At 42.4% G+C, this 13,077-nt stretch overlaps 1 protein-coding gene across 1 annotated transcript in view; it reads left to right on the plus strand.

Annotated features, from left to right (window-relative positions):
- The window catches only part of LOC109039624 (uncharacterized), a 257,088-nt gene that overhangs the window by 185,872 nt on the left and 58,139 nt on the right, over positions 1-13,077 (plus strand). Inside the window, exon 2 of the mRNA XM_072296642.1 lies at positions 8,288-8,476. Coding sequence (XP_072152743.1) covers positions 8,288-8,476 — 189 coding nt within the window. The remainder of the gene's footprint in view (positions 1-8,287; positions 8,477-13,077) is intronic.

The raw sequence follows: 13,077 nt of genomic DNA on the forward strand, positions 1-13,077 counted from the left end.
GTGTGAACTACTCTCCTCCCTCCGATCTCCCTCCCCTCTGGACGAAATATCATTGCAACGTCCCTCAGAATAGACCAAAGAGCGAGAAAAAGGTGGGGGCTTCAGGAGTGTGGGCGGAACTGAAGAGGATTACTTTTCAGTCCGTAGTCATTAACATTATTCACCACCGAATCTGCGGAGAGCGATGAAAGAGGCTGCCGTCTTTTGATGCTTCTGAACTTAAGTAATAGGACGCAATTTTAACGTTAGATCTGTAGACTCTGGTCATAGAAGATTCCTGCCGTCAACCTGAAGAACCTCCTCGGCCTGAGGCTAGCTTTCCGTGAGAAAATGGGACACAAGGGAAGCGTAACCTAGGAAACATCAGTATGCAATATGTACAAGCGAAATCGTATACAGAGCCAGTAAGTTCAAACATTTTAGGTAAATTCCTGGTCTGCGACGTCAGTAGCTTAGTTGCCGATCGTCGTGGTAAATTAATTGTCTAACTAAATTGTAGGACTCTGAGCAAATGTTGACCCGTGATTACGAAAATATTTGTCTGGGAAAAGACAATGCAAGAATGTGCAATATCTCCTTCCGCTTTGAAAACGATCCATTCTCTCTTAGAGGGGGGCTTGCAGACTCGTGAGTCCTCGCCCCCAGATCCAACAACGACGCGTTAGCCCTGCCTTTATTAATCTCCCCTTTCCACATCGCCACCTCCGCTCAGTCAGAGTGTGCGCAGATTGGGGTGAAGGTGAAATAACCCAATTTTTTCTCTTAAATTAATTTCATAACATTGCCAAATCAGCCTCCTCCTACTTTTTCCTCGTGGAAATTCCCATGTAAAAGGTAGTCTAGAAGAATTACTCTGTAGCTCGCTCAACCTTCTTGCGTGCTGACGTATCTAGACGAGCAGATTTTCCAGTCTCCCTAAAATAACCGGGGCGGGAACTATTCACCACCCAAGGTTCCATGGAGTGAAGTCTTAAATAATAAGGAGCCCCTCCCCCTCACCCCACCAACCCCCTTTCAAAGCCCCCTCTGCCCGCGCGTCCCCCACCTCTCCATCTCGGAGTCGTGAAGTCTGGATGGGCAGGTAATCCGGGGAGAGACAAGGCTCTTGCATACCCTCGCAAATGAAATATGAGTCTCCAAAAGGTATCTGGATGGATTCATTTCGCCTCGCTGAATGAATTCATTACGAAACTTCACCCCCGGGTCCAAAGCATTCAGCGAGGGAAGGGAGAAGAAATCCGAGCTCACAATTTACAATTACGCAAAAGAAAAAGAAAATGGGCACCGCTCAAACGTTAATTCTTTTCGCGGCTCGGGCAAATTTCGATGAGGAGCTTTGTAACTTCCTCGGCGTTGCCAATTTCCCTCTGCATTCTTAAAACTTTGGAGGGAGGTGAAAACGATTCTTGGACGGAAAATAGCCTCCTAAGGAACCACCTTCTAAATTTTTGGTTTTGTTTCTTCTTCACGTAAATTATGAATACAATGAAGTCTGACTCATATTATTTAAGTCACAAGACTTAAGCTGCCACGATTGAAATTTGCTAATTTCAGGGTATACCCTGGACTTACAGAGGTTACGTTGTGGGCTCACTCGCATGGAACGGCTTGCTTAGTTTTCGAATGGCTACTTTCAAATGTTACTTGAAGATAAATAGGGAAGTTAAAACTGTGTTTTTTATGATTATGAAAGACCATCGATTGAAATTTATTTCACCTTTGTTTAAAAATTGAAAGCGGGAAGAAAGATTAATAATCTGAACTTCAGCAGAGGAATGTCAATACGTAACTGTAAAGATTGCGTAACGCTCTAGGGGAAAAGAGGGGGCGTATGAGTCTGCGTCACGCTGCGTTACTAGGGGGAGGGAGGGTCACTCTCTATTTGTAAACTAGTTACAAAAGTCCAATATGTATCATCCTCATTTATTTTCTTCGACGTTATTAAGTCACTCCATCATCAAAAATACTTCAAATTCCATCCATCTTTATATTAAGCAGTTTGCATTTATGTTTGGGATCTTTAAGGTGAGTAGGGGGGAGGGAGGCGTCAAGAGTTACGTACTTATTTAGCGTTTTCGGGTTGGGAGGGGAGAGTCAAAAATGCCGAAAAGAGGCGCTGCGTAATTATTTACGGATGCTCCCAAATCGACTCATTTGCTTCCACTAAAATTCGCATATCTCACTTGATTTTTAAAAAAGAGATTTATGCTTAAGACGGGACCAATACTCTGTATGGTGTAAGGAGTTAGGATGAGCGTTCCTCTCCAGAGGACCTCCAGAGCCCTATTTTCATCATGATGATGCGATTTTGGCAACGCCTGGTCTCGCTTGAGTATGCTTTGATTGAAAGCCCGATTAAAGGTGAAACAAGAGGCAGTACCTTTGTAGGTGATACTTTCTGTTCAGAGCGAAATTCCCCCAAGGAGTCTGAGATTCTCTCTATCGATTTTTCCTCTTTTAATTGTGTTAAGGTGCGCTTTTCTTGCGCTGCTCCTTGAGCTCGCGGCGACACGTTTTCATTATTGTTCAGAAAGCTCTCGGCAAGAAAGACAGCGCAGGCACCAATACCTCCGTGCAAAAATAACCAAGGACATGGAGGAGGGAGAAAAAATGCGCAATGCATGGAGAAATTTTTCAGTAAACTCCTTAATTGGGAATATATCATGGACGTATTTATGCTAAAAGGAACTAAACTCCATTTTGAAAATTTTCAGTGGAGCAAGTTCGACTAAGACCATTGGTGTTTCCTTACTAATGAACCGATTTTGGTTTACTATGGATTGTTTGAAAGTTGAGGAGTTCTTCTACTTACACGCGTCAACAAAATTGCGACAAAATAACTACTAAGCGAGATATAGAGGATTTTGCCCGTAGGTCATTTTGATTTAATGCGCTATCCGGGATACTGAATTAGATCAAACGGCACTATATGCAATTGATCGACGCGCGTGCGGCGGAGATTTGTGGAAACTTGGTTTTTTTTTAACAATATTAACCCACGACCACGAGAAACAAGTTGGAAGTTGCGTTTTCTGAGCTCCTATTTAAACTCGCGTCTGCATTTGCCTACAACTGCCCACATTTTGCCGAATATTGTTGATCAAAAAGATGTCAATGAAAAGATGGCATCAAAATCGCTTCTCACATACGGCATTCTTTACTTGAAAAAGAGTAACATTGAAAGTACACTTCAAAATAATTGAAGTTTACAAAGGCGGAAATTTTCACATGTAATTCGTATGGGAAAGATGCCGCGGGGATGGAAATTGAGGTTAGGTGTACTTGGGCTCCCACCCCCCTACGGCCTTTAAAACCCTGTCCATGCGCGTAATCAGGTTCCCTATCTGGCGACCATTCTATACGTGTAGTTTGTTTATTTACATAGCATTTTAAGCCACATCCGTCATCTTGGATTTTCGAATTTTCGAAATTTGACCAGAAATTCGAGTTTCCCAGCCACAAACCCTCTCTGCTACCAAGTTTCGCCAAGATCGACTGAACAAAACCCGAGATAGCATTGTAGGCCATGTCCGCCATCTTTGCAGTTTTTCAGGCGCTGTTCCCACGGGTGATGAAATGAGTTTTCTGGGGGCATATTTACATGTCAGTGTAGCTTATGGAGAATCTAGACCCATTAAAAACTGAAAATCGAAAATTTGGCACTTCGTTCCCTCTCGTACATTACAAATACGTCCTTATAAGGCTTTCATAAACTTGATAACATTTTGCAATAAGGTACCACTATCTCTGGCTCGCTCATAAAAGCACATATCTGCATAGGGAAACCAATGCATGTATGTTGTTTCTAAAATAGGCCAGAACTAGTGGTTCCTTATCGCAAAATGTAATCCAATTGTGTGACTGCTTAATTTATACGTAGCTCTTTCTCAGAGAGCTGCGGGTTTATCATTGAATCTGATAGATAAAGCGATAGATAATGAATACGAACGGGAAAATGGAGTGATCCTATTGCCTTATAGGGGTGGTTATTTCTAGCTTAAGGTAGGCGTGATGGACTAACTGAAGAGTGCCTCTTGGGTTGCAGTTAGTTAGTCCATAACCTACCTCCTCTGTCCATTGCAATCACCCACTTACACCGATAGTATCATTCCATTTTTTCTCAATCTAGGGCGGAGTCATTCCATTTTACGCTCACCAAAGTCACTTCAGGGCTGGACACTACTATGTGTGAAAAAAAAAAAAAAAAAAAAAAAAAAAATCGCAGAAATCCCAAAGCATTTTTCGCCATTTCAGCAAATATTTTTTCCCGTGTCCTACTAAAAAATGAAATAAAGAATCCAGTTTTGATGTCTTTTACGACCGAATAATGTTCGCACTGTACTTAACTTTTCTATTTTATAAGTGTTCCGCACTCATGTATTAGGACACTCATGTGTTTTGTATGGAATCTTGATGAGGGTACATATGTCGTAGTGCTGAATTTCTTACGCTATATCCAGTGAAATCGTCTTTCAAATGGGCGTAATTCTACCAAACAGGAGTATGCGTGGGTGAGAAATATGGGGTGTGCTCGTTAGTTCTCGGACGCTTGTGACATGAGCGGCGACGACGGAGCCGAAAAGGTCAATCTCCACGTTCTTTAACTCATGAGCCCCGTCCACAACGCTTTTGTGCCAAGCCCATGGCTCATGAGTCCCGCATACAATTGTTACATATGTATAGTTCCTTTTGGTGAATGTAAAATCTCACTTCTCCAATTCACCAAAAGGAATATAGCGCACACTTTTACATTATATCTTTGCCAGCTCACCACGAGCACACCCACACCCCACGTCTTTCCCACCCGCACATAGTTCTGTTTGGCAGAAATAGGTCCGAATTTCAATGCACACACTATGATTCTGTTTGGCAGAAATAGGTCCGAATTTCAATGCACATACTATGATCTATACATATATAAATACAATGTGGAATCCTGCCGACTGCTCTTGCTGAGCGAGTCGCTTCAATCTCAAGGAAATTGGTTCCCTTCCGCTGAAAGCTGCCCAGCTCACGTACCTACCTTGCAGTAATTTTGGATCCGATTGTGTGCCTGATGATCAACTCTTACAAGCTCCAAAATCTATGTAGAAGAAACTCTTTCGTATTAGACGAGCGCTTGCAATGAAAACTTTGAAATTCGAGCTGCATTAAATATAAAGCAGATAAAAGGCCGAAACTCCGGGAAGCGCCGCCGATTGAACTACCAAAAGTCGGCCTGATTGTATAGGGCAATGGCGAGGCGTGAATAATCGATTCTCGATATTTCTTCGTTCGCAACTATTGTAAAGTATCGATTATTAAGGTGTTGGTTGCGGACACCCAATTTACAGATCCTTCTCCATAGGTTTAAATGGCAGGCAAATCGATTCGCCGCAAAGCACGCCACGCGACTGGTATAGGGTCGAATGATCTGAATCTAAATGTTCCCGGAGGAATAAATCAAGCGAAGTGTGCATTCGTCTTCACAGAATAATGAAGGTGTTTCATCACTTTTTTACCCCTCAGCTAGTCGATTGATGAATCGTCATCGAATCACCCGGATCGATTGACGGTGTTGCTAAGATATAGGAATTTATAGATAACGATTTGGAAATCGACTCGTCAGAGGTTTCGGATGGGACCTCCATCGAAATCATTCTTCTCCTCTCACAATGTCGGCAGAGAAACCCGTTTTGACTCTCATGAATTAACGTCCAAATGTAGAGAATATCCCGTCCGCACTATTGCTAGAAACATCGCTCCGAGAATTTGTTGTCACGCTATGTAAATGCGCCTTTTGTGAACTTATATGAGATCAATAGAAATTGAAGGCTAAACTCTGAAAACGAGTATCTCAAATGCTGCTCTCAAATGGACGTATTTATGCTAATAGTCAGAGAGCCAGACGACTTTGAGTGACAAACTCGGGATACATGTTTTGACCCCCTAAATCGATAGCCTTGCATGCACTGAAACGGAAAATTTTTGTCTGCCGCCCTCTAGCCTGTGCCATAACCCTCACCTACGCCCTCAAAGTGGTCCAAAAAACACCATCTGGTGACAAACTCCTGACGCTCGGCAGACAAGTCTATTATTAAAGATCATACCCAGGGTGACTAGAAAAACTTTGTCTGCCACCCTCTAGCCTGTGCCATCGCCCTCATCTAGGCCCTCAAAGTGGTCCAAAAAACACCATCTGGTGACAAACTCCTGACGCTTGGCAGACAAGTTTATTATTAAAGATCATACCCAGGGTGACTAGAAAAACTTTGTCTGCCACCCTCTAGCCTGTGCCATCACCCTCATCTAGGCCCTCAAAGTGGTCCAAAAATCACAATCTGGTGACAAACTCCTGACGCTTAGTGCGGTTGCAGATGTACTCCTGTGTGCAGCTTGTGTAATAAAGTTTGAATGATACATCATTCTCTTTGTTTTTTTGTGTAGAATCGATTTTCGATGTTGTCAAGTCCAAAAATGATGCTGGTGCCCCCAATTCAAGATGGCGCCCAAAATGGCCGCCCCGGGGGTCAAAATTCCAAAATTTGAAAATATTGTCGAGTTTGGTATCCATTTATATGTAATTTTGGTCGTAGAATTCATATCTGGTGTCAAAAAATCATTTCAACCCCTTAGGGACCGTCAAATCCAAGATGGCGGCCAAAATTTCAACTTTAATGATAATTACCAAGATGCACCTTTCACTGTCGAATGACGTGTCTTCATTCATGTTAATTAGGTCAGAAAACCTACAAGGGAGGTCTACAATGCCACTGCACCCTATAGAGGGCCAGGGTTCACCCCCTTCTACCCCCAATATGGCCGCCGCGGAGGGCATAAATAGTGACATTCTCTCAGAACGTCATAGTAGGTGTCGATTCCTATGTAATTTGAGGCGTAAATTCCAAATTTCAAGTCATAAATCGCAAATGTGAGACTTGCAATGGCTTATACCCTATATGGGGCCAGGGGAACCCCCTCAACCCCCTCTTCTTTCTAATATAGCTGCCATGGGGGGCATAGATAGTGAAATTCTCTCAGGACGTCATGTGAGGTGTCGATTCTTATGTAAGTAGAGGCTTAGATTCCGAATTCCAAGTTGAAAATCGCAAATTAGAGGTCTGGAATGCCATTTCACCCTACGCGGGGCCAGGAGCAGCCCCCTACCCTCTTCAAAACGGTCGCCGGGGGGGCATAGTTGCAGTGAAATTCTCTCAAAGCGGCATGTGAGGTGTCGATTCTAATGTAAATAGAGGCGTAGATTCCGAATTCCAAGTCGGAAATCGCAAATTAGAGGTCTGGAATGTCATTACCCCTACGGGGGGCCAGGAGCAACCCCGTACCCTCTTCAAAACGGCCGCCGGGGGGACATAGTTGCAGTGAAATTCTCTCAAAGCGGCATGTGAGGTGTCGATTCTCGAAGCGTCAGGAGTTTGTCACCAGATGGTGTTTTTTGGACCACTTTGAGGGCCTAGATGAGGGTGATGGCACAGGCTAGAGGGTGGCAGACAAAGTTTTTCTAGTCACCCTGGGTATGATCTTTAATAATAGACTTGTCTGCCGAGCGTCAGGAGTTTGTCACCAGATGGTGTTTTTTGGACCACTTTGAGGGCCTAGGTGAGGGTGATGGCACAGGGTAGAGGGCGGCAGACAAAAATTTTCCGTTTCAGTGCATGCAAGGCTATCGATTTAGGGGGTCAAAACATGTATCCCGAGTTTGTCACTCAAAGTCGTCTGGCTCTCGGACTATAAAAGGAACCAAGTGCATAAGGTCTGTGTGCGACACAGTTCCTTTTATCCGCGCATATTATAGTTTTAAAAGACAAACCAATGCATGGGTACTATTTATAGCCTAGTATTTTTGCGGAATTACCGTGATAGGGTAAAGGAATTTCAAAGAAAATTGCAAGATTGGTAAGAATATTCGTAAATTCACATTTTGAGATTTGTATTCTCAGGATACAGCCATCAAGATTCGCTAGTAAAACTTGAAAATGCGTATCTCGATCCGTGCCTCTCATAGTCTTAAGCATCATGTTAGGGGCGTCTAAAATCTAAACTTAAATAAAAATCGGTACGGTGGCCGAATTTGACTTAGGAAACAACATCTAAAAATCTCGATAAGTTATCTAAAATAATTGATAAAAGACCGAACTTTCTGTAAAAAAAAAACAGGTAATGGTTTCTTTTCCTACCATTCCGGAATGAGACTCCTGGCCTTCTTTCTCACCTCAACAAATCTAATTTAGGGAAACACCATCTGTCTGTCGTGCCTACAGTTTGTTTTTTCTCTCTTTTTGTTGCGCAGCATTCGTGAGTAAAAAATTGGGTTACAACAAGTTAAGCTGTCAAGATGAGTTCCAGACTACTGACAATGAGAACATAGCCAATCACAATGTCCCCCTAACGGATTGCACGCTAGACGATGTTTTTGACACGAGCAGCACGTCCGACTTTGATCTCGAGGAGGAGGAAGATTTTTCAGACTCGGATATGGGTAAGTTACGTTTCAAAATTATTTTCATTTTGGTTTGAAGCGTTTTTCTCTGCATTTTAGATGGGACGCACATAATTGTGTATCCCGTATGAGGCAATGTGTAAGAATATAATGAGTGTGATGAATGGCTGAGGGCTAACACAATCCGTACGTTATTCGTTTTAAAAGGGCGAATAATGATGCTATATATTTTTCAAAGTTTAGGTTTTGTTCATTCCCTCAGTAAATGATAGACAAAATTTAGTAATAATTTTGTAAATAAGGATGGATATATGAAAGAGGATTGTATGACAAAATAAGAAGGGGGGGGGGATGCGAGACCATGAAGTTCAGATCACTTGACGTCAATGCCAAATTCGACTCTGCGATTTCACGCGATTTCACGCGACATAAAACAACTAAGCAAAAAGTGGCTGTTACTCATATAGTTCTCGATAATAGTGTATTTTTTTCTCCTCGCAGTTTCGCAAGCACAGTACTATTCGAAATTAGTAAGGCTTTCAAAGTCCAAGTGTGCTCTCAAAGTATCTGTAAGTTCTCAATAATACTCGTACTTTATTTTTCCTCCTCGCCGTTTCCCAAGCACTGTACTATTTGAAATTATTATGACATTCAAATTGCAAATTGATTTGCAATTGCCTTAAAGAGGGTTTCCAGTTTCCACATCTGAGAGTTAAATATTACTTGCTTAAAAATAAGACTAAGGAAGGTCTCGGTCAAATTCAGAATCTTATCTATTGAATAGTGATTATCAGGGATAGGTCAAAGTTTGATTTTCCTGTGTCTTAAAAAAGGTTAATTTTGTGTCTTAGGTGCGTCGCAGGTTCATTCCTACACTATCACTAATTCCTCAAGTAAATTTCACAATTTCGCAATTTGATGGATATCACCTGAAAATCCCATAGAAAAATATCCACGACTTTCCTTAAAAAAACTTACTTACTTTTTACTTTATCGAGAGGCATTTGACAACATTCGAATGTTCATTCGGCGTTTATCCTCAGCATGGCTGTGCCAGGGTTGCCACAGTCAGGGAAAACCGGGAAATGTCAGGGAAAATGACGAAAATGTCATGGAAAACTTGTGAAATCACCTTGATTTGCTTTCTTGAATGGGTTTGAGGTTTCGAACAAGAAACTTTGCTCAAAAACTATTTTCAATTATGCCCTCTTAACCACCCGTCACATCTTCAATTGTCAGGGAATTTCACCAAAATGTGTCAGGGAAATGTAAGGGAATTTCATTTTCTAAAATCTGTGGCAAACCTGCGTATTTGCAATTTGTATGTGCGCATTTTGTGCGTATCCGTCAATTTATTGATACTGTCTCAAATGTAAGGAATTAGTGCTCAGGATACGTAGATTGATTCCGAATACAGCCCAGTCCCAGCGGTGGATGCAACTCAATTAACTTGGGTGTGGGCTTGGGTTGTATCTCCAACTTTGAAGACGAAATATCAGGGATTTCGTTTGCCTCTCGATGCGGGGCAGGGCGGGGGCGGCGTGGCTGGTTCGGAGGAGGGTAATTGATGCGAATTTTTGTGAGAGGACTCGCCGAAGTTGTGGAGGAATTTACAAGAGCTCTCCTCGGAGCCCGAGGCTGGAACGCTTCTCAATTATTGAGCAAGCACATGAGCATTGAGCGTGCCCAGTTGGCTGCAACGCTGAGCCTCTTTTGATATCGCGGAGCTGTCCAGCCGCAGCATGAGCTATTGTGATCAGGAGTGGAATACCTCTGCTGAAGGGCATTCGGAAAATAGTTTCCTATCCTTTGTGGCCGAGTCCCGTCCGTATATCGATTGCCGCACTCATCACCATAACAATGCCCGGCTTAAATTCCATTCATTGCGCACGAATTATGCTGATTTTGAAGATCGCATCGTTGATAATGAAATAAATTGATCGGCCACCAAGCGCCGGGATAATGAAAAACTATACCCGTCACGGTTCGTGAGGTTTCCGTGGGAGTATATGCAAGCACTCTCGAGAGGTTTGCATTGCGTCATGTTCGGCGATATTCCCGAGCTCCGCGCCCTTACTGCGCCCATGCATCCCTTGAACATTTCATCGGAACTTTCCATGTCTGCTTTGGAATTTACATAAGTCGGGATTGGAGCGGATTTCAAAGGTTCTTGTTCGGAGATGAATTGACGCACAGTGGATCGAGTCAATAGAAGAGGTCGGACAAAATTTGGAAACTTTAAACGCTTATAACTCCGTTTATATACAACTTTGAGGTTCTAAAAGTGGTTCCATTGGTTTCCTCGTAAAATTTTCTACAGTTAGTTCCCCTTGTAGTTGAAAATGTGACGAAATAAGCATCAGAATTTGCAGTTTTAGTCAAATATTTCATGTCCGACCTTCCTGATTGACTCGATCCACCGTGTGACGTAGCAGGTTCCATGACATCCTCTCGTCCGCCTCGCGCCCTTCACATCATTTTATCTTTTATTTTTTCCTTTAGTGGGGAGCTTACTTTAAGTGACCTAATTATTACTCTATATGTATAAAGCTGCCGTACCGGCTCACTCTGCGCCCCCCCCCCCCCCCCCCGAGAAAAATTGGCCGAAGCGATTTCCTTTAAACTTGGTACACGCTTGGCAATTGTCGTGAGGAGTTGATCAAAATTATTCCGATCCCAATACGTTGCCCAGGACGTCCGCAAGAGCGAAAAGTTGTTTCTCCGCACGATAATGCATTGGAGATACGAGGTTGTTCACGCGTACCGTGCCGAACAGGATCAATCCTAATACCGCGTGACGTCACAGCATTATGGACGAGATTTCGGGTTTTAGGGGGTATTTTCGACGGATTTTTGTGAAAATTGGTGGCGGGGGCAACTTTTCGACGGGACTCTCGAATTTTTGGCCAGATTTTCAAAATTTCAAAATCCAAGATGGTGGCCGTGGCCTAAAACGCTGAGTCGGCGCTTGTTCGAACGATTTTCGTGAAATTCGGTGTCCGAGGTTTAATGAATAAATGAATTAATCAATTAATTAATTAATTAATTAATTAATTAATTAAACAGTTAATTATCGTGAAAATCAAGACTGCTTGAGTGAATGATTCTACACTGACAAATGGAAAGATAGCATACAGAAATATATTGTACTAGGGAGCATAGCCCCATACAATATATTTCTGATAAGCCTTGTAAATTCTCCTCCCCTCATCACTCAAAATTATTTTCAACACCATTAATGCCCTAAATGTCCTTAATTCGCTAAATCTACATAATGGACCACTAGACAAGGAACGAATTTAAGCATTCAGATACATGTTTCCTAGTCAGAATTTCACGCACAGCACGATTCGCACAATGAAAATTACTTAAACCAACTCCTAACAAAGATATTAACGTTTTTATTTCACATTGGTCACGAGGAATTTGAACTGTCCGCTCACAAGAAACTCAAAGCTCTACGTGAGTCAAATCGCGCACTACAACGGTTTCAGCAAGCTTCTCAGTCGAGCAATGTTCATGTCCCACCATGTGTTGTTCAAACTATAAGAAATTTGCTATAGCTGAGCCAAAGCGTCAAAATTGAGGTTGCCAGATTTGTATATCGTAGAGAATGTCATGATAACATTTAGCGCGCGATGTGAATCACGTAGAGCATTGAGTTTTCATGAGCGGGTGGTTTGAATTCACGCATCAAGAATCATTAAGTATCTCCGTAAGGTGTTAATTTCGGTAATTTTCGTTGTGTGCATCGTGTTTTACGTAAAATTTTGGTTAAGAAACTTGTATCAGAATGCTGAAATTCATACCTTATCTAGTGGTCCATTCCTCAAGGAATGATCTCTGGACCTTTTTCTTATAAGTGAAAGGGAGGGAGTTTTCTAGCCCCTTCCCCCGTGCGTACTTCCTAGGATGCACTTTTCCGCATCCTTTTCCCCGTGCTCTTGATTTGGCAAAACATTTTCGGGACATTTTGAGTGTGTCGTTGATCCTTGCGGTGCGATGCAATTATAATCGTTTACAATGATGGCCTTCTTGCACAGTAACTTTCCCGTGTCGCTTGTTCAAGACATGATGGTTAACTAGTCTTCTCCTGCTCTCACCAAACGAAAACCTGCTTTATCAAAGGAAAAAAGCCCTGGATGCAACTGTTCCGCTGTTACCATTGTTTACAGCTGTTAGCATTGTATATATTCAAAATAATGTAGGCGCTCTGGCTTCAGCAACATCAAAACCGGGTTAGCAACGTGAAGATGAATTATATCGAGTGCCGAATATGTTTTGATTAGCTGAATTCTCACGCAAGAGATTTTTTTTTGTGGGGGGGGGGCAGTGGGGGCACTCCTAATCACTCTTATTTTCTTTTTGGTTCGTTCATCTGATTCGAGAGACGAGGCACCTTTCCCTGTACCTGGGACCGACTATGGCCGAGCAGAAAATCAATTGAGAGTCTAAAATAGATATAAACATCTCTTTTATGAGCAGCTAAATTGCTACATGACTTCAATTGGACGTATTTATGCTAAAAGGAACTATGTGCATAGGGCTTGCGTGAGACATAGTTCCTTTTGGCATAAATACGTTCAAATAGAGGGAAGATATGTGAGAAGCTGGTAAAATATCAATCCAAGCGCTTAAAA

The sequence above is a fragment of the Bemisia tabaci genome, chromosome 1 (genome assembly GCF_918797505.1).
Source record: "Bemisia tabaci chromosome 1, PGI_BMITA_v3".
Classification (NCBI taxonomy): Eukaryota; Metazoa; Arthropoda; class Insecta; order Hemiptera; family Aleyrodidae; genus Bemisia; species Bemisia tabaci.